The sequence below is a fragment of the Nicotiana tabacum genome, chromosome 8 (assembly GCF_000715075.1).
Source record: "Nicotiana tabacum cultivar K326 chromosome 8, ASM71507v2, whole genome shotgun sequence".
Taxonomy (NCBI): Eukaryota; Viridiplantae; Streptophyta; class Magnoliopsida; order Solanales; family Solanaceae; genus Nicotiana; species Nicotiana tabacum.
In genome coordinates, this window is record NC_134087.1 from 207,879,026 (window position 1) to 207,902,473 (window position 23,448).

General features: G+C 38.7%; 1 protein-coding gene across 1 annotated transcript in view; it reads right to left on the reverse strand.

The window, feature by feature from the left end:
• Positions 1–4,077: 4,077 nt before the first annotated feature.
• Positions 4,078–23,448, reverse strand: part of LOC142163517 (uncharacterized) — a 32,870-nt gene continuing 13,499 nt past the window's right edge. Inside the window, exon 2 of the mRNA XM_075220813.1 lies at positions 4,078–4,529. Within this exon, the coding sequence (XP_075076914.1) occupies positions 4,078–4,529 (452 nt within the window). The remainder of the gene's footprint in view (positions 4,530–23,448) is intronic.

Genomic DNA, 23,448 nt, shown 5'->3' on the forward strand with positions numbered 1-23,448 from the left:
CCTAGTGAAGGAAAAAGAGTACACATGTTTAGAAATACGCCTTTTGGTTGCCTCATTAAAAACCTTGCAAGGAAAACCCAGTGGGACAAAACCTTGTAAGGAAAAAAGAGTACAACGCGTATTAACTTCCCCTGGTGAGAGCATCAACTCACATCCTTGAGTCTTCGCATCCCAATTTTGTACACCAGTTTCTTGAAGGTTGATGTTGGTAGAGATTTGGTGAACAAATCAGCCATATTATCACTTGAACGAATTTGTTGCACATTGATATCACCATTCTTTTGAAGATCATGTGTAAAAAATAAATTTGGGAAAATGTGTTTTGTCCTATCTCCTTTTATGAATCCTCCCTTCAATTGGGCTATGCATGCTGCATTGTCTTCATACAAAATTGTGGGTAGTTTTTCACACTTCAAACCACATTTGTCTCGGATAAGATGTATTATATACCTCAACCAAATACATTCTCGACTTGCTTCATGAATAACAATTATCTCAGCATGATTAGAAGAAGTAGCCACGATTGATTGCTTAGTCGATCGCCAAGATATGGCAGTGCCGCCACATGTAAACACATAACTTGTTTGAGATCGAGCCTTATGCGGGTCAGATAAATACCCAGCATCGACATAACCAACAAGATCGGTATTGCAATCATTTCCATAAAATAAGCCCATATCGGTAGTCCCTTTTAGATATTGCAATATGTGTTTGATCCCATTCCAGTGTCTCCTTGTAGGAGCAGAGCTATATCTTGCTAAGACATTAACCGAAAAAGTTATGTCAGGCCTTGTAGTGTTAGCAAGATATATTAGTGCACCAATTTCACTAAGATATGGTACTTCAGGATGAAGAAGCTCTTCATTCTTTTCTTGAGGTCAAAATGGGTCCTTATTCACATCAAGTGATCGAACAATCATCGAAGTACTTAATGGATATGCTCCATCCATGTAAAACCGTTTCGATACCTTTTTAATGTAGGCAGAGTGATGAATAAAAATCCCATTTGTCAAAAGTTCAATTTGCAAACCGAGACATAATTTTGTCTTTCCGAGATCTTTCATCTCGAATTCCTTCTTTAAATAATCAGTTACCTTTTGGAGCTCTGTAGGAGTTCCAATAAGGTTTATGTCATCAACATATACGGCAAGTACAACAAATTCCGATGTTGTTTTCTTTATAAAAACACATGGACAAATGACATCATTTATATAACCCTCCTTTAATAAATACTCACTAAGACGGTTATACCACATTCTTCCTAATTGCTTTAGACCATACAAAGATCTTTGCAATTTGATTGAAAATGTTTCCCGGGAATTTGAATTCTATGCGTTAGGCATTTTAAATCCCTCGGGAATTTTCATGTATATCTCATTATCAAGTGAGTCGTAAAGGTAGGTTGTAACTACATCCATTAAATGCATGTCAAGCTTTTCATGGACATCAAAACTAATGAAATAATGGAATGTTATAGCATCCATAACAGGAGAATATGTCTCTTCATAATCGATACCAGGCCTTTGTGAAAATCCTTGTGCAACAAGGCGTGCCTTATATCTTTGTACCTCATTTTTCTCATTCCTTTTGCGTACAAAGACCCATTTGTAGCCAACAGGCTTAACACCATTAGGTGTTTGGACTACATGCCCAAAAACTTCACGTTTTGCAAGTGAACTTAACTCTAATTGGATTGCTTCTTACCATTTTGGCCAATCAAGTCTTTGTTGACATTCTCCAACAGATTGAGGTTCAAGATCCTTACTTTCTTGCATAATGCTAGATGCAACATTATATGCAAAGATGTAATCTGCCACTATACCCATTCGATTCAAATTTGTCTCAATATCGATTGGATTTATTGATAGTTCCTTATTTTCTTGAGTCTCAGGCTCATTGATTTCCTCATGAATCTCAGGATTGGTTAAATCGTGAATTTCTTTATGAGACTCTTTCGCAGTGTCATCTTGATCATTTGTTTTTCTTTTTCTAGGATTTCGATCCTTACAACCTAATGGTCTGCCACGTTTTAGGCGTGCTTTTGACTCATTAGCTATGACACTAGAAGATTGTTCAATGGGGACATCAATACGGATTGGAACATTCTCTACAGGGATATGTGATTTTGTTATCCTTTTCAAATCCGTAAATGCATCTGGCATTTGATTTGCTATTTTCTACAAATGGATAATCTTTTGCACCTCTGTGTCACAAATAGATACACGTGGATCAAGATGAGATTGTGATGTATTTTACCACAAAATTTCACGTTTTGTTTCACTAATTTCTCCCCCTAATTTTGGGAAAAATGCCTCATCGAATCGACAAACTGCACAACGAGCAGTGAACAAATCTCCCGTTAATGTTTCAAGGTAACGAATAATGGAGGGTGATTCAAACCCAACATATATTCCTAACCTTCTTTGGGGACCCATCTTGGTGCGATATGGGGGTGCTACAAGCACATATACAGCGCATCCAAAAATTCTTAGATGAGATATATTAGGTTCATGACCCAAAACTAATTGCAACGGGGAATATTTGTGATAATTTGTCGGTCTGATACGAATTAGCATTGCTGCATGTAAAATGGCGTGATCCCAAACAGAAGTGGGCAACTTCATTTTTATGAGTAACGGTCTTGCTATCAATTGCACACGTTTAATTAAAGATTCTGCAAGGCCATTTTGAGTGTGAACATGAGCTACATGATGTTCCACTTTTATCCCAATTGATAAGCAATAATCATTAAATGCTTGGGATGAAAACTCAACAGCATTATCAAGTCTAATAGACTTAATTGGATTATTGGGAAATTATGCCCGTAATCGGATTATTTGTGCCATTAATTTTGCAAACGCGAGGTTGCGAGATGACAATAGGCATACATGAGACCATCTAGAGGATGCATCTATTAAGACCATAAAATATTTAAACGACCCACTAGGTAGGTGAATAGGTCCACAAATGTCCCCTTGTATACGTTCCAAAAATGCAGGGGACTCAATCCCAACCTTTGTTGGTGATGGTCTTATAATTAACTTGTCTTGATAACAAGAAGTGCAAGAAAATTCATTATTTAAAAGAATTTTCAAGTTCTTTAATGGATGTCCATTTAAGTTTTCTATGATTCGTCTCATCATAATTGATCCAGGACGGCCCAATCGATCATGCCAAAGTACAAAAGTATTGTAAGCAGTAACCTTTTGGTTTAAGGTAGAATGTGCCTCAATTGCACTAATGTTTGTCCAATACAGGCTACAAGATAAAGATGGGAACTTCTCAATAATTCTTTTCTGGCCAGAGACATTATTGGTAACGATGAGATATTTCATATTATTCTCATCTATTGTCTCAATATGAAATCCATTTTTGCGGATATCTTTAAAACTCAACAAATTCCTCTTGGACTTGGAGGAGAACATTGCATTCTCAATGATAATTATTGTTCCCATAGGCAGAGTTATAGTAGCTCTTCCAGAGCCTTCAATTAGATTACTACTACCAGAAATTGTAGTAATATCTGCCTTACACATACTTAAATGAGAGAAATATTTCTTCTCTTTGAATATTCTATGTGTCGTACATGAATCAATTAAGCAAATATATTTATAATTGAACTTTGATCCAAGTTTGCTTTGAAAGATATCCATATTTGCTTCTCATAGTTTGACATACAAAAGAAGTATATGAATAAATATTAGTATTTTTAGAGAAAAATGTAAAAGAAATAAAGTTAAACCAATAATTCAATAGTAGCCTTTAATGCATTTTCTGGCAAATTCTAATTATTATACAAATAATTACGCAAAAATAAATAATACAAGTACACATATGACTAATACAACTACAACAAATTTATTTACAAGTATAAATTATTTGCATTTTCCTACACATTGTATGAAACATAATTGATCCGTGTAAGAAAAGAATATACTCATAAAAAAATTGAGGGTGAAGTAACAAAAGTTATTCCAGGGTGCTTGTAAACCTTTTCTTAAAGAGAATTAAAGCAATGTATAGGAAAGTTAAAATCGTTAAAAGATCACTGAGACTAGAATACTAATTAATAGGATATTACTCATTGTTTCGTTCAGCCACAAGTAGAAGAGAAATCAACTGAGAGTACTTTGTGAAGCCTTTCTCTCGGTACTGCTGTTGTAAGACCATATTGGAAGCATGAAACGTTGTAAACGTTTTTTCAAGCACATCATAGTCACTGATATTATCTCCACAGAGTTTCAATTTGGAAGTAATTCTAAACATAGCAGAAATATATTCAGAAACAGACTTAAAGTCTTGGAGCCTAAGATGAGCCCAATAATATCGTGTTTGTGGAAGAGTGACCAACTTTAAGTTGTCATATCTTTCCTTTAAACCATTCCACAAAACAAATGGATCTTTCACTGTGAGATATTCAATTTTCAACCCTTCATCAATATGATGGCACAAGAAAATCAAGGCCTTAGCACAGTCTTGTGTAGATGCTTTATCTTTATCTTTAATAGCGTCTCCAAGACCAATTGCATCTAAATGGATTTCAGCATCCAATACCCATGTCATATAGTTCTTGACCGAAATTTCAAGGGCAACGAACTTTCTTTTCATAATATCAGACATTTAAAAAAAATACAAATTTGAGAAAAATTATACCTTAATTTTCTCAAAGATCTTCTTGAGATTTTGAGATGGTAGAGTTTCGTGCTGATAACGTGGTGTAAAATATAACCCAAAATAACAATATAGAACAAGCAAAACAAACTATGAGATATAGATAGAAAGAGAGGAAGAGAGATTCTTATTTCTTCTTCAATTGTGTGTATTTTACTATCTATTACAAGGCTTTTATATAGGCATAAAAAGTGAAGAAAATATGTCATGGAATATGTCATTGAACATACAAAATATGTCATTGAATATGTCATTAAGCATTCGAGATGAAGATCATGAAAGAAGAGTAGACATCCACCATAATATGATATTTATCATAACATAGAGCATTATCTTGACCTAATATCCGAATTTAAAAAAAAAAGTCATAGATATTCCTAATTTTCCAGTAAAGTTCATAGCACTTAATCGTTGTCTACTTTATTTATTATATTTTAGAAATCATTATATAGGAAAGTTAGGTTAGTGGGAACTTTTACTGATAGCCGTCCTTTTTGAGATTTCGAAAATTAAAGATAATTGGTCTTTTTAATTGTTTATTTGAAAGATTATATATTTATTTAAATACAATTGCCAATGACTAAAATATATGTGTGGGTGGACGACTTTAACTTAACTCGCCTAATTTTCCATATGGTTAAGAGTCTGATTTGCACGTCTACTATCATAAAGAGGCCTTATTTATCATATTTAAGTTTTCTATCAAAAATATTTCTACAGTTATACATTAGGTGTATATTTATCCCTTACACGTTAAAAATACCCTTCCACCTTTTAAAATTTACGTGGCATCCCCTTATTGGACCAACTGACCCGTCCCATTTTTTTAATTCAAACCTGCACAATCCCAACAAGAAAACTACATGTGTTCATGGTTGGGTTTGGGTCGGTTTTTCCCTAAAAAAACAAACTAAGTAAATCGGTTTTGTGAATAGGTTGGCAAAGGATATGTACGAGATGTAATATTTGAGAATCTTGAATTTAACTCAGTCAAGAACCACATTATAATTGACCAGAATTACTTCGATGTTCGACGAGCTTGCGAGGAAATGGTAACACAAAATAACATTGCTTTAAATACATATTCAACTTGATGAAAACTTACCAGCAGTCGATATGTACACCAAACCAATGAACGCATGATATATTTCTTTCATACACATTTATAACCGCTAATGTTAAATTTCTTGAATTGGTGAATAGAGATTGAATTATAGAAAGATGAATAAAGTGCCAACGGTTAAGATTTGCACTTCTACTATCATAAACATGACTTATTTATCATGTTTAAGTTTTCTATCAAAAATATCCCTACAGTCATACAGTAGGTGCATATTTACCCCTTGCACGTTAAATACACCCTCCCATCTTTTAAAATCTATGTGACATCCTTTTATTGGACCAACTGACCCGCCCCATGTTTTTAAATTCAAACCCGCCCGATCCCAACAATAAAATTACAGGTGTTCATGGTTCGGTTTGAGTTGGTACTTTCCTAAAAAAAATAAACAAACCAAGTAAGTCGGGTTTTTAAATATTGAAACCAAACCAAACCAATTAAGTCGGTTTTTTATCGATTCGGTTTTTGCCGTTTTTCGGTTATTTATCGTTTTTTTCTTAAATATGAGACATACATTACCAAACGCATATTCCAACAACTACATTTTAGGAGAAGTTATTTTCCGATTTTTTATCAATTCAATTTTGATGATAGTTGAATCAAATGGTGATGAAGAAGTTAAGTACTTAATTAAAAATCAATTATTTTAAAATATAATAATTTTTTATGCTTAGCAAAAGAAAACTACCAATCAAACTAAAATGTAAAGGCAAAGAATTAGATTGTTATAACAGCAAAGAATTAGACTAACAATACAAACGATTAATATGTACCATAAAATTTTAGAAACTTTATATATATATATATATATATATATATATATATATATATATATATATATATATATATATATATATATATATATATATATATTATAAAAGCACAAATATTTTACGTTAAATGTTGAACGACTAAAATATCCTTAAAATATCAACTATATATACACATATGTTACATTAACTATTAGGTGCACTTATTATTACGTGTGAGGCACGTTCATAAAGACTAATATATATTAAAAGCACAAAGGCCTTTAGCGAAATGTCGTTCGTCTTTTTTATCATTTAAAATAGAGTTCACACTTGACAAAATAATCATTGTGAGCACATGATATTTGCCCTATATGAGAATTACTCCCAAAAAATTCAAAATAAAACAATTTTTCTTTGTGTGCAATTTTGAGAATTTTCGTGGCATTTTTGGATAATTATTTGTATTTGTCTGTGCATGTTTATTTTTTTTAATAAAAAATACAAAAAATATGTCACATTTGTATTTAGGATTTAATTCTACAATTAGGAGTAATTAAGTTTGTTTTACAAAAATGAAAAAAATCACAAAAATAATGTATTTTGCATTTTTAGCATTTAATGTCCAAGTTGTGTGATTTTATTTAATTGTGTGTGTTAATTGTTATTAAAAGTTAATTAGTACTTTTATAAATTAATCTAGTCCTATAAGTTAATTTAGGATTTTTGGAATTTTTAGTTTTATTAGTTTCAGAAAAAGAAAAGCAAAATAAAAGAGTGTTAAGTCATATTTGGGCCAAATCAATTTAAAGTCCATCATTCCAAACAATTTTCTTCCCCTTGAATTAAAACTCGTCCAAGACAGCCCAGGTACCTAGCCCATACCCCATCCCCGACCCGGTCTGCCCCATAGCCCAAACGACCACCCCTCCTTTCTTCATTTCATTTTCATTTCCAATCCCTAACAAAAACCCCTAAAACCACCCGCCCCCTTTCATCTCCCATCTTCAACAAAACACACACACACACACACAGCCAACCAGCCCTACTACCAACGACCACCGGCGAATCCATCAACTCGTCGATAACTCGCCTCACGTCCACCACGACCACGTCCAGCAGCCACCACCAGCTTCGTCGAAATGACCACCTCCCTTCACGCTAGCCCTACTACCAACGACCACTGTCGACTCCATCAGCTCGTCGACTACCGGAAATAGCCTGCCTCACGTCCACCACGACCACGTCCAGCAGCCACCACCAGCTTCGTCCAAACGACCACCTCCCTTCACGCCAGCCCTACTACCAATGACCACCGTTGACTCCATCAACTGTTCTACCACAGACAAACTACCAACGAACAAAATGACCCCCCAACCCATTGACTCACCTTCTCCATAACCACCCTCCAGTCCAAAACGAGACCAGCCATCCGAGGTCGTGCTCAGTCGTACGTCGAGGCAGTGCGTCGAGGTTCCGTCCGAGTCCGTGTTTGTTAGTCAAGCGTCGAAACAGTGTTGTGAACGAAACTGTGTTTCATCGGAAGTTCAGCATTTTTTGACGTCGGATCGTTAGCATAAAGGTCAGCCATAGCTCGTTCACGGAGTTTTGCTTTTTCTTTAGAGTTTCATTTTCATTGTGCGTAATGGAGCAAGAAAGTGCAGTAGTAAAGGTCATATCTCTTACCTCAAATCTATGCTATTCACAGACCTATTTGTGGTTTCGTTTTAATGTGGGTTCATTTTGATAAAGTTTTTGCATGAAGTATCCTACTGCATATTTGTTGAAATTATATGTGTATGCGTTTTGACGACTTTCCTACTGTTTTGAGTTCAATTGATGATTGTGTTTAGTGATTTGGATATATTTGTTTGTTCTGATATGAATCTAGCCTTGTTGAATTATCCTAATGTTGTTGATTGGAAGTTAGTTTCATGTGTTTAATTAGTCAATTGTTAGGATTTCTAACTTAGTTGAATTGGTTATAGCTGATGGATTTGGTACAGATTGAAAGGGGTTGAGGTAGGATAGTAGTTCAGGGCATTCAGAAGGGTAGTTTGGGATTTGAGAAGTTTGAAATAGTTAATGAGAGTGGTCTGACAGTAAAGGTACCAATATAACCATTAAACTAGTGTATTGTCCCATAATAGTGAGATGGGAATCAATAGTAACATGAGAGGTTTATTGGGAGTAATTAAAGTAAAAAGTACCCATAACATGTGAATTAATTATTGAAACAAAACATTTAGTAGTGGAGAACAAGTGAATTAAATAAAGAAAAGACAAGGGTAGTGGGGAACAAGGGAATTAAATAAAGAAAAGACAAGGGTAGTGGGGAACAAGTGAATTAAAAAGAGAATAAAACATGTAGTAGTGGTTGAGGAATATCATGGGCAGAAATACTTTCTTAATTAGTTTAATACTCCTAAGAGCTGAAAAGTTAATAAAAGTTTGGATATAAATGGGAGGAGTTTTACACAGTTGAAGGGGGTTCTTTTTTGGAGAAGAGAAGTCAGTTTTCTTTCAGTTTTTTTCAGAGAGTCTAGGCTGGATTTTTAACATTTAAAAGTTCAATAATTTGAGAGTAAAAAAAAGAGGTTGGTTTTTAATCCTAAAAGGTTCAGTGTTTGAGAGCTAAGAAACTGAAAAGTGGGGTCTTTTCTTTTACTGCTGAATATTAGAACTAATACTGTTATTGTTTCATTAGTGTTGCTGGTTGGTATTTCTGGGGTTTCAATTGGTTCTCCCTGAGTTTGTTATTGGTTATTTGCTATTGTTTCATTGGGTGTTGCTGGAATTCGACTGTTTCCTTTCTAAATCTGTTATTGGGTTGTTCTGTCACTGTGTTGCTGGTTATTGTTGTTTGCTACTGCTCTGCTGATCCTCCTCTTCTTCTTCTATTGTCTATTACCAGGTACATTTTCGAATCACACTGTGATGTAGCTGTGAGATGTAAAAGTGAAAAGAAAAATGTTCGAGTAGTGGAGTACTTAGTGTATCTGTAATTTAGTAGACAAATGATAAGTTGTATAGTCTATCTTTATAACTCAATGAAGAATGTAGACTGTGGAGTTTGTATCTGATAAGGACTGTATTGGACCTTTAATTTGCCTTTCTTAGTTGTAAATTTAGTAGTTTAATACCAACTTTAGTAGCATGGAATTAAAAAAAAAATCAAACTTCCAAGTTAACTGTGCTTTTCCTGAATAGTTAAGCATGCCCATTATTGTCAAACTATTTAGTTAAATAAGTGGGATAAGATGAAGATAGCATGAGTTTGTTCTATTGAACCCGCCTGTTTAAACTTGTTAGTTTCACTAGCTATGAAGGTTTTAATATTGTCAACATTAGGTAGATAATGATTGTTGGCAGCCCATTTGCTCAAAAAGTTGAAATATTGGGTTTGGCTTCAGCATGTAAAGCAATTGGCAATAGCCTGTGTATATTAAATCAGACTCGAATCCGCTTCTGTGAGTCGAACGCTGAACTTGGCCCGAATAACGCATGAAATCTGGTCGTAGGAAATGGGCTCGATCACCAGACCATCCTTAAAAATCATACAATAAAGTTAAGTAACAATTGGCTGGGACTTTCATTTTGTGTTTAGAGACGAACTTAATAGAAAAAATGTAGTCACTTTAGGATCGTCCTTTTAAAATAAATGAGATGAGCCTCGCCAAATAAAACGCACAGATTGCGGGGCCCTCACAAATATATGTATTAATTGTTTAGAACGCGAGATCGGCCGCTTAGCGAACTTCACGGCCATTTCTCAAAATAACCATGCGTTAGTCTCTTTAGGCGCGTACTATAAATAACATTACCTTCTTAAACCCGAGTGAACATTTATGTGACCCAAATCCAAATCTCAACGAAGTCGAAATGTGTCGCTAATCACGGGTACATTGATTGTGACGTGGTTCGAGATGCATTTCCACAACGTTGCAAATTCCTTTTTTTTTAAAAAATAATGAATGAGTCGAGCCTCGACAAACAAAAATACGCAAGTTGCGGGGCCCTCCATACGTGTTGGTAAAATTACTTAGACTTCGGGATGGGCCGTTTGACAAAATTTCACGGCCTTACTCAAAATAATGATACGCTAGTCGCTTTAGGCGTGCCTTTAATAATTTACTTTCTTAAACTCGGGTGCACATTTATGTGACCCAAATCCAAATCGCAACGGAGTGATAATGTGTCAATAACCATGGGTACATTGATGTGACGTGGTTCGAGATACGTTCTAATAATAATAATAATAATAATAATAATAATAATAATAATAATAATAATAATAATAATAATAATAATAATAATAATAATAATAATAATCATAATAATAATAATAATAATAATAATAATAATAATAAGTGAAGAGTTAAAATTTGCATATAAGCTCATATTTGTAAAAATCAGATAAATAAGCCAAACGTGATAGTTGAGCGACCGTGCTAGAACCACGGAACTAGGGAATGCCTAACACCTTTTCCCGGGTTAACAGAATTCCTTATCCGGATTTCTGGTTCGCGGACTGTAATACAGAGTCATTCTTTTCCTCGATTCGGGATTAAACTGGTGACTTGGGACACCCTAAATCTCCTAAGTGGCGACTCTGAAATAAATAATAAATCCCGTTTCGATTGTCTTTTAATTGGAAAAACTCCCTCTGCGCCCCTGCGGGCGCGGGTAAAAAGGAGGTGTGACAGCTTTGGTGACTCTGCTGGGGACCAGACCCAGAATCTCTAGTTCAGGGTTCAAAATTCGAGCTTAGATAAATTTTTATATTTGGCTTTATCTGATTTTGTTACACGTTTGGGCCTAATGTGCTAAGTGATGTTTTTACCGCTTTGATATAATCTGAAGTGCATATAAACTGTTACGAAACCCTGCTCTTCTCATCTTCGGGGATGTGCTCGCTGGTCGAGACTCTCTATTCTGTTAGTGTCATACCTTGAAATAGTAAAAAGGCTCGGACAAGTTACTAAGCCGGATGGCCTTTTAGTTCCCGGTACGTAGCCCCCTCCTCGACTCGAGTTGTCCGCTCGGGTACACAGTCTAGAACAAATACCCAGGTCATGAACCTAGAATAACTCAGCTTCATGCCGGATCCCTAATAGGAATGTTTGTTTGCATCACGTGCATTTGACTTTGGAGGCTCAACACAGGGGTTGGGTCTGTCTAGGACAGGTGTACCAAAAAATGAAAATGACCATCCTGATGCATCTTACTTACTACTTGTGCATTTATTTGCTTCGGACTTGCATGCTGACCGACTTTTGAATATTTTGAGGAAAGGGAAATAGCAGTATAAGGGTTAAAGAGAGTTAATCGCCTGTTTTGAAAAAACCAATGTCCAAACAGTGTCGAAACTCTGCCGAATTTTTTGAGAAAGTGAAAAAAAAAAGAAAAAAAAACAAAAATATAGTTTTATTTGCCAATGAAAAGAGTTTGGTTTTCAAAAAGAAGTCTGTTTTATCGGCCCGAACTATGCCAGTTCGATTCTCACCGGGTGTGAGATACGTAGTCAACCCCCATCGAGTCCAACTTCACTTTTTGCGAAATTAGCCAAAAGAACAAAAATTTTATTTGAAATAATTAGGTTGATGTCATTCTTGCTAAAAATAGACGAATGTCCCTAAAAGGACGCCGGAAGGCTATTTTTGCAAAAACGGCTGCTTGTGGTCATTTTTTTTAGGCTTTCACCGATTAGCTGACACAGCCTTAAAATCTTCGACCCCGAGGTGCTGAAAGACCGTATTGGCATAACCGGGTTTTATATTAAATGAAGAAAAAAAAAAAGAAAAGTGTCCATGTTATCTTTGAGTCAATTGAATCGTGATTTTTGCTTAACCACCCTAATAAATGTGCAGAATGAGCACAAGTCAGAATTTACACGTAACAATTGTGAACAAGATCCCTTTGGAGTTGCACATGTGGTGGGATGACTTGGGCGAAGCAGGGCACGACACAGTCAATCTATACCTGGGAGGCCTCACTAGGTTGCTGAAGATCAATCCTAGGGGGGATGTCATAAAGGCCTTGGTCACATTCTGGGACCCGGCTCACAACGTATTTCACTTATCGGATTTTGAACTTACCCCAACATTGGAAGAAATAGCCGGATACATCGGGAGTCCCAAGGTTCCTCTGAGACACCAGTACCTGATTGCTCCAAGGGTCATAGCCGTACACAAGTTCCTAGACTCTTTGAAAATAAGCAGGGGGGTCCACAATCCAGACTTGGCAGCTGGTTTTTGTACTTTGGGGTATATATACAACAGATATGGCCACGTATGGGGGTTCAATAAGTCGGAAAACAAAATCTGTAGCAAAGGAAATCGCCTTAAGTGGGAAGAACATAGGTGTTTTGCATTCATGGTAGCCTTTTTGGGACTCCTGGTGTTTCCTAGAAAAGACGGGAATATTGACATACGAGTATCTGGGGTTGTTAGCACTTTACTTACTCAGGCCAACAACACCCTCGCACCCATGATAGTAGCTAAAATCTTCCGCGCTTTCACAGCCTGCAAAGCCGGGGAAAGCTTTTTTGAAGGGTGCAACGCGTTGCTGCAGATATGGATGATCGAACACCTATGTCGTCGTCCTTAATTTATGAGTTATGGGTTGACGGAGAAAACGTGGATAGAGGAATTTCCTACGAAGGTTGACGGAATCAGCTTACCAGAAGGGGTCACAGAGTGGACAGCGCGCCTCCGTTCTGTCATTGCGAGCCAAATATAGTGGACATTTGGATGGCTACCTGTGGATGAAATCGTATATATGCCAGCCACTGGACCCCATTTCCTTTTGATGGGACTCAGGAGTATCCAGCCCTATGCCCCAAATAGAGTTTTGACGCAGTTAGGGAGATGCCAGATAGTTCCGAAAGATGAGGATCTTAGCGGCCAAGTAGTTGAGATCGGGCCCCACGGACAATTTCATGAAGCAGTAGTCCGAAATATTTGGAGTGAATGTCAATACTTAACAGCCAATACACGTGTACGTGATCGGTCCAAGGGTGAAGTTTCGCCAGGATACCTTGCTTGGTTTAGGAAAGAAATCGAGTTTGGGAGACCGGCCAAAAGGCCCCATCTCCAGGAGTTCGTCCATGCGTCGCAAGAACAGTGGGATTGGTTGGCTAAAGAAGAGAGCTACATGGCAAAAATAGGCAAGTTGAGGCAACAGATTAGAGACCTGGAATTTGAAAATAGTCTGCAAGTTGATGCTGATCGGGGAGAAAAGAGCAAATTAGCCCAAGAAAATGAGGCGCTGAAAGCCCAAATCCGACAAATGAGGAGAGATGCTGACAAACAACAAAGGAGTCGGTCGGATGAGCGGTTAATAAAAGGGTTAAAAAAGGAAATTGGTGAGTGCCGAGATGATTTGAAGAAATCTGAGGATACCATAGCACAACTCCAGGCACAATGGGCAAAGAGAACGAAAGAGCGCACACAGTACTTACAGCAGGCAAGGAAAGATTATGAAAAGACCATTGTCAGTCTAAAAAGGAAGGTGACCACCCTAGAGAGCAAGGCGGCTAAACAAGCCAAGGCTTTTGAAACCAAGAGTAAACACTGCTATAATCTGATGGCCTCGATGGAAGATGAAATACAGCAGTTACGGAAACAACATCTGCATGATTTTCGGGTTTTGAAGGCTAGAGGAGATCAGATAGAATGCCTACTCCTAGAGAAAGACCGAACCAGGAACAAGATTCTGACTATTGCTCATGCTATTACAAGGAAATGTCGGGAGTGTGAAAACATGATCCGCACTACCTTTTTCTCGGCGGTGATGATATTTGTGAAACAAATCATGTATGAATTGGAACAACTGGAAATGAACCTTACACCTAAACCTGCGGTGAGGCCGAATGACGCCCCGCGGGCACCCAAATTTAGAACTTTAATGAGTTCATAGTTTGAATCTGCATTTTTCTTTTTCTTAGAGTCTGTCTTTCTTTCGCATCAGAGTCTGTCAGTAGTTATTGAGTTCGTACTTGGTTTGGTTTCGAGTCTGTTATTTTCCTTTCCAAAAGGCATCTGGTTTGTAATAGAATGTTAATTAATGAAAAATCGAAAACTTCCAAAAAATTATCTCTTTGCTTTTCGCACTTATAGGGCAGAACTACGCACGGTCTGATTCATGCGGGGACATGATACGTATGCAATCTCTATAGGATTCGACCACCACCACTAAAAAAACAAAAAAAAAGGAAAAAGGGGAAATGAAAAATGGAATAAAGAAAGTTTAAAAGAAGGGGCACAATTATGAGAGGCCGGAATGATGCACGCAACCGAAGCAAATGCATGATAGAATGGTTAATTACCTAGGTGCATTGCATCCCAACATGTAATTGCATATGTGTTAAACTCTAAAAACTAACAAGTTTGTTGATCTCCAGAGAATTCAAGCAGTTAGTTTATTTAGAGGATACTGGCACATTACCATTACCAAACCAGATCGAAGGGACCAATACCGGAAATCATGTCTATTCCAGATGTCGACACTAGTGTTCAGGTAGAAGAGTTGGATGTCTACAAAAAGAAAGAGGAGATGCTCAAGCTTAAGCAACAGATGGCCGAAATGTACCAAGCCTGGTCCAAAGGGCAATCACCGCCAACTTACCCTGCTAACCCTGCTTTTACCCCACCATTAGCTCAGTCTCAGGATCAGCCCGCCACCGATCCAGGTTTTCCCATTTATCAACACTACTATGGCACTACTTCTCATACTCCACAAGCTCCACCACCAAAATCAATTCCATACCCTCCTCCGCCAAGCACCCCTGTCTCTGTGGCATCTCCACCAGCTGCACTCCATAAATCCTCGAGCGAACATGTGTGCCAAGATAAGGACAACCAGTATTATCCCTTGGAGCTCACTTTCAAAGCACGCGAAGCCTATCCATATGATCTACATTCTGACCTACCGGAGAAAGCAGAAAAACCGGCCAGAAATCTTGAACAGGAAGAGATGTTCAGAAAAATGAAAAGCATAGAGCAATCCTTCAGGGATATGAGAGGGCTAGGAGGTAAGGTAAGCATGGCTTACAAAGATCTGTGTTTATTCCCGAATGTACAACTACCGGCAGGGTTCAAAATGCCCAAGTTTGACTTGTACAACGGACATGGCGATCCGGTGGCTCATCTGAGAGGTTTCTGTAGCAAGATGAGGGGAGCGGGCGGAAGAGATGAATTACTGATGGCGTATTTCAGCCAAAGTTTGATTGGATCAGCGCTAGAATGGTACACTAGGCAAGATCATAGCAGGTGGTACACATAGGATGATTTGGCCCAAGTATTCGCTTGTCACTTTCAATATAATCTTGAGATCATTCCGGACCGATTGTCTCTGACCAAACTGGAAAAGAAGCACAATGAATGCTTTAGAGAGTATGGTTTCCAGTGGAGGGAGCAAGCAACGAGGGTAGATCCCCCGATGAAAGAGAGCGAGATGGTTGATTACTTTTTGCAGGCTCTAGAGCCAACTTACTTTGGTCATTTGGTGTCCGCAATTGGCTAGTCTTTTAATGAGGTTGTAAAAATGGGAGGCATGGTCAAGGAGGGGCTTAATTCCAACAAAATCATGAGCTATTCAGCGTTCAAGGCGACCACTCAGGCCATCCAAAGCGACGCTGGGGGTATACTTGGGAAGAAGAAGAAAGAAGATGTCACGACTGTTGAGTCCGGAGCCTGGTTCGGATCTAGAGGCCCGTCACCCTACTATAGCCAACCACGACCCTACCACCAAAATTACCCCCATACTCCATATAGCCCTCCACAACATTACTACCCACTGTTAGATCTTTATTTTTCCGTCCATCATGCACAAACCTATACCCAAACTCCGGCACACGCACAATGGCGTGCTCCATCTCCACAAAATTCCTACCCAGCTCCACAAAACACATATCCACCCCCAAGGGCCTACAGAAATCCCCCTAAGACGGGTTTCCGACCAAACCCAGCCCTCAAGAATGAGAGGTCACAGAAGAAGAAGACTTTCACTCCCCTGGGGGAATCATATACCAGTCTTGTCCACAGATTGAGGCAGTTGGGCATGTTGAATCCAATTGAGCCTAAAATGCCAAATCCGCCCCCTAGAAATCTTAACCACTCAGTGAGTTGTGAGTACTACTCAAGGGTCCCCGGGCATGATACAAAGAAGTATTGGAAACTAAAAACAGTTGTACAAGAGCTTATTGATACTCATCGGATCGAGGTTCAAGCCCCAGAAGTGCCAAATATCAATCAGAATCCACTACCAACTCACCAGGAGACACACATGATTGAGTTGATACACAAAGAGGGGGAGCCCAGGAAGCCCTCGCAGACGATAATGATGATCCGTTCTAGCGAAACCGGCTCAAAGGAAAAAGTAATCAGTGGGAAATCAGTGGGCCAGTTGAGAGGGGTAGATGATAAGCCAATTGTGGTAGCCGAGAGAGGGTCGTCAAGCATTGTTGCAGTGAAACCAGAGAAAGCTAAAGTGGTAGTGCCGGGGGTTGCAAGTAAACCTGTTGTGGTTGTGAAGGGTGCTCGCACAGAGCCTGTTATTATAAAACCGGTAACTCAGCTTCCAGTGATCAACATCAATGCTATTCCTTGGAACTATGAACGGGTGACGGTGATTTACAAAGGGAAAGAAGTCAAAGGAGAAGTGTGTGAAGCCCAAGGTCTAACTAGTTCGGGAAGGTGTTTTGCTCCCGCAGAGTTAAGAAGGGCCAATCCAGTAGTAACAAAGAATCCAGTTACCAAGGAAGAGGCGGAAGAATTTTTAAAGAAAATGAAGGCACAAGATTACTCCATTGTGGAGCAGTTAAGGAAGACCCCGGTACAGATCTCATTGTTATCCTTGTTGATCCATTCAGATGAGCACCGCCGGGTATTGATGAAAATTTTGAACGAAGCCCATGTTCCGGATAAGATCTCTGTGAACCATCTGGAGAAAATAGCAAACAAGATTTTCGAGGTCGACAGGGTCACTTTTTCAGATGATGAGTTGCCCGTGGAAGGTACAAAACATAATAGAGCCCTCTATTTGACGGTGAAGTGTGAAGACTCGGTAGTCACTCGAGTACTGATTGATAATGGGTCCAGCGCCAATATCTGTCCTTTGACCACCTTGAACAAACTGAAGGTCGATGGTGATAGAATTCACAAGAACAACATCTATGTTCGAGGGTTTGATGGTGGTGGTACAGACACAGTGGGTGACATCATACTTGAATTAACAATTGGACCGGTCGAGTTCACCATGGAGTTTCAAGTGTTAGACGTGACAGTATCATATAATCTTCTGTTGGGGAGACCCTAGATACACGCCGCCAAAGCAGTGTCTTCTACATTACATCAGATGGTCAAATTCGAGTGGGATAGGTAAGAGATTGTAGTACATGGGGAAGACAATACAAGCGCCGTAAATGATGCCATCGTACCCTTCATAGAGACTGACGATGACAAGGGGCCATAGGTTTACCAGGTTTTTGATACGGTTTCAGTGGACAAAGTTCCCAAGGGTGAAAGCATCCCACTTCCCAAAATAGCAGCTGCAACTGTCATGGTAGCCTCGGAGATGTTGAAAAACGGGTTTGTGCCAGGCAAAGGTTTAGGGGCTGATCTTTAGAGTATTGTTCGACCGGTTTCTTTTCCCAAAAATCTGGATACCTTTGGGCTGGGGTTCAATCCTACAGTGGCAGATGTGAGACAGGCCCTCAAATTGAAGAAAAGAGTCTGGGTCCTTCCCAAGCCAATCCCGTGCCTGTCCAGATCTTTTGTTAGGTCAAGCATCAAAAAGCAATTGCTATCCAAAGTTACAGGGCCTTGGATTGGTGCAGATGGAGACTTAAATGAAGGCTTTCAAAAATTATTCACTGAAATCAACATGGTAGAAGTGGGGGAGGGGTCCAGTAAGGCGTATGTGCAGTTTGTGGGGCCAAAGGCAAAAATCAACAATTGGATGGCTACTATTTTTCCCATTCGGAGGGAGTCTTGGTAGTTGGCTCTGATTTTCCTTCCTGTTGTCTGGATTATTCCAGGGTTGTAGTCCAGATTCCTTTTATTTTTGTTGTGTTCATCAAAGTGTGAAACCTTGTTATCCCGTAATTCAATAAAATAAAAAAGTTTCTTCTTCATTCCTTATTTTATTTTAATTTTGTTTTCTTCTTTTCTTTTTATGTACAGTTCTCTTTATACTGGTCTTAATGACATGGCGTGCATAAGGAATTCTCAGCCCAGTCTTAAAAATCAATCTGATTCCAAAATGATAGTTCAAGAAGTAGATTGTGATTACGAATCAAAATGTGATGATGAGGATGAAGCCTTCGAAGAAATTAGTAAGGAGTTAATGCACTTCGAAGAAAAACCCAAACCCAATTTGAATGACACAGAAGCCGTCAATTTAGGGGATACAGACAATGTCCGAGAGACTAAAATAAGTGTCCACCTCGAGCCAAAAATCCAGGAGGAGTTAATCAAAGCACTCATTGAGTACAAAGATGTTATTGCGTGGTCATATGACGACATGCCGGGTTTGAGCACTGATTTAGTGGTTCACAAATTGCCCACTGACCCAGCATTCTCCCCCGTCAAGCAAAAGTTGAGGAAGTTCAAGACTGATATGAGTGTGAAGATTAAATAAGAGGTTACCAAACAGTTGGATGGAAAGGTTATCCAGGTCACCCGATATCCTGTTAGGTTGGCTAATGTTGTGCCTGTGCCAAAGAAGGATGGCAAGATCAGGCCGCAATCTCAACAAAACAAGTCCGAAGGATAACTTCCCACTACCCAACATCCATATTTTGATCGATAATTGTGCCAAGTGTGAGATCGGATCTTTTGTGGATTGCTATGCCGGGTATCATCAGATTCTAATGGATGAAGAAGATGCAGAAAAGACGGCATTCATCACACCCTAGGGAACTTATTGCTACCGGGTAATGCCATTTGGTTTGAAGAATGTTGGGGCAACTTATATGAGGGCAATGACTACTGTGTTTCATGATATATACACAAGGAGATTGAAGTATATGTAAATGATGTGATCATAAAATCAAAGCATCAGGCCGAACACATCGAGGATTTGAGGAAATTCTTCCAGGGCTTCGCAGGTACAACCTCAAGCTTAACCCCGCCAAATGTGCATTTGGTGTTCCATTCGGAAAGCTGTTAGGATTCATAGTCAGTCGGCGAGGCATCGAGTTGGACCAATCAAAGATCAAAGCCATACAAGATTTTTCCCCTCCGAGGAACAAGACTGAAGTGATGAGTCTGTTAGGAAGGCTGAACTACATCAGCAAGTTTATTGCTCAGCTCACGACAACTTGTGAGCCTATTTTCAAGTTGTTGAGGAAGGACGCTACGATCAAGTGGACTGATGAGTGTCAAGAAGCGTTTGATAAGATAAAAGGTTACTTGACAAACCCACCTGTGCTGGTTCCGCCAGAGCCAGGGAGACCTTTGATTCTTTACTTGACAGTCTTAAAAAATTCATTTGGTTGTGTACTGGGGCAGCATGACGTCACCAGCAGGAAAGAACAAGCCATCTATTATCTTAGCAAAAAGTTCACAGCTTATGAGGTTAAGTACACTCACCTGGAAAGGACATGTTGCGCCCTAACTTGGGTGGCATAGAAATTGAAACATTATCTGTCATCCTACACTACTTACCTCATTTCACGCTTGGATCCATTGAAGTATATCTTTCAAAAGCCTATGCCGATAGGAAGACTTGCAAAATGGTAGATTTTGCTCACAGAGTTTGACATAATCTACATGACTCGGACTGCGATGAAAGCCCAAGCATTGGCCGATCATTTGGCCGAGAACCCGGTCGATGAAGAGTATGAGCCACTGAGGACTTATTTTCCTGATGAAGAGGTGATGCATATTGATGAACTAGAACAGGCTGAAAAACCAAGCTGGAAACATTTCTTCAATGGGGCTGCTAACATGAAAGGATTTGGAATAGGAGTTGTGCTCATTTCTGAAACAAGGCATCACTATCCTGTTACGGCTCAGCTTCATTTTTATTGTACCAACAATATGGCTAAGTAAGAAGCATGCATTTTGGGTTTAAGGTTAGCTGCGGACATGGATGTCCAGGAAGTCTTGGTATTTGGAGACTCGGACCTTCTGGTACATCAAATTCAAGGAGAATGGGAAACACGAGATCTGAAGCTCATACCATACCGACAATGCTTACATGATCTTTGCCAACGGTTTAGATCAGTGGAGTTCAGGCATATTCCAAGGGTCCATAATGAGGTTGTCGATGCTTTGGCTACCCTATCATCAATGCTGCATCATCCGGACAAAGCTTATGTCGATCCTTTGCATATTCAAGTCCGAGATCAGCATGCTTATTGTAACATGATTGAAGAAGAACTAGATGGCGAACCATGGTTTCACGATATCAAGGTATACATCAGGATGGGGATATACCCAGTTCAAGCCACAAGGGGATCAAAAGAGAACAATTCGACGGTTGGCAAGTGGATTTTTCTTGAGTGGAGGAATTCTGTATAAGAGAACACCAGACCTAGGATTGTTAAGATGCATAGATGCTAGATAGGCTATGGCTGTCATGTCCAAAGTACATTTAGGAGTCTGCGGACCACATATGAGCGGATATGTGCTGGCAAAGAAAATTCTCCGAGTAGGTTATTATTGGTTCACCATGGAGCGAGATTGTATTAGTCTCGTGCGCAAATGTCATCAGTGCCAGATACACGGAGATTTGATTCATTCTCCGCCATCGGAATTGCACACAATGTCAGCGCCATGGACCTTCGTCGCTTGGGGCATGGATATCATTGGACCAATTGAGCCATCAACATCCAACGGGCATGGGTTCATTTTGGTAGCCATTGATTATTTCACCAAATGGGTTAAGGCCAAAACTTTCAAGTCTGTGACCAAGAAAGCGGTGGTCGATTTTGTTCACTCACATATCATCTGTCGATTTGGAATCCCGAAGGTGATCATCACGGATAACGGTGCTAATCTTAACAACAATTTGATGAAAGAGGTATGTCAAGAGTTTAAGATTACGCACCGCAATTCTACCCCATATCGTCCCAAGGCAAATGGAGTAGTTGAGGCAGCCAACAATAACATAAAGAAGATACTTCAGAAAATGGTAGAAGGTTCGAGGCAATGGCATGAAAAATTACCATTTGCATTGTTGGGTTATCGCACTACTGTCCGTACTTCAGTAGGGGCAACTCCTAATTTGTTGGTATATAGAACTGAAGCAGTAATACCGGCGGAAGTTGAAATCTCGTCCCTTCGGATTATCGCTGAAGCTGAGATTGATGATGATGAGTGGGTAAAAACTTGTCTGGAGCAGTTGACCTTGATTGACGAAAAAAGGTTAGCAACTGTGTGTCATGGCCAGTTATATCAAAAGAGAATGGCATGAGCATACAACAAAAAGGTGCATCCCCGGAAGTTTGAAGTGGGCCAGCAAGTGCTGAAACACATCCTTCCACATCAGGCTGTGGCAAAAGGCAAGTTCGCCCCGAATTGGCAAGGGTCATTCATTGTAACCAGAGTGTTGTCCAATGGCGCTTTATATTTAACAGATATCGGAGGGAAATGCGTCGACATGGCTATCAATTCTGACGCAGTTAAGAGATATTATGTATGATATTTTTTAATTGTAATTGTTGTTTGTTTGCATTTGGCATAGTATCGGTGAATGAAATGACGGAGGCAATCTGTTCTTCCATCCAAACACTTCAACCTTTGCTTCCCCTTTTGAGCCTTATTTATTATTTCATACCCCTCTTTTGGAATCAGTAATGAAAATGAAAGAAAAGAAGAGAAAAATAATGATAATAAAGACCAAAGAAAAGTCACAAGTAAAACAAAGGAATTGGGAACTACGTTTGACCTGATTCCTCAAAAGAGGATACGTAGGCGCCTCACAGCTCAGTCATAATGTAATAAGAATCAAAAATCCCCAAGCAAGAAAAACTGGGGCAGAAGTGGTGTTTATAATTTTGGGGAATGAAAGTTGATTCCAAGAGTTGTAATGTTTTACCCATCAAAATTGTTTTAAATTTTTCTTTAGCCATACACCAGAAACCCATATTGATGTCCAAAAGACCTCTCGATCAGTATCCGAGAAGTGCCAAGTCAGGAAAATGGAAGTGTGGAGTAACACTCTAGTCCCCAGCAGAAAAGAAATGAAATTAGAGAATCCCCAGCAGAAAGGAAATGAAATGAGAGAATCTTATCAGTAACACCCCAATCGTCAGCTAAAAAGAAATAAAATGAGAGAGTCTTATCGGTGAAAACCTTCACATGCACCATAAGGCGACAGAAGTTGAGAGAAATAAAATGAGAGAGTCTTATCGGTGAAAACCTTCACAGGCACCATAGGGTGACGGGAGTTGAGAGAAACGAGAGAGTCTTACTAGTGAAAACCCCTCGAAAGGCACTATAAGGCGACAAGGAATTGAAAGTGGGCAAACGAGGTAAGGTTGACAGAAATGATCCATCGAGGCATCAAGCAGAACAAAGATGTTGATTCGGCAAAAGAGTTGGGTGGCGGGTGTGAACACCTAATTTTTGACAACATTTAATTTTTTATCACTTCATTTATGTAAATATTTTAGGGGGGTTTTAACCTACTATTATTTTAGCTTTATTACACTTTTTATTATAGTATAAAAATACAAAAAAAAAATAAAAGGTGAATTATCACTATTAATATTTTTTTTATTTTTTTTTTGTTTTTTTATATAAAAAATCCGAAAATATTATTTTTTTTTAAAAAAAAATCGGGAATGATTCAAAAAATAAGAAAAAAGGAAGTATTGAATAAAAAAATATAAAAGTAAAAATAGGTGGAATTCTCTTTTAAAAAAAGTAAAAGAATGTAGAATATTAAAAAAAAAAA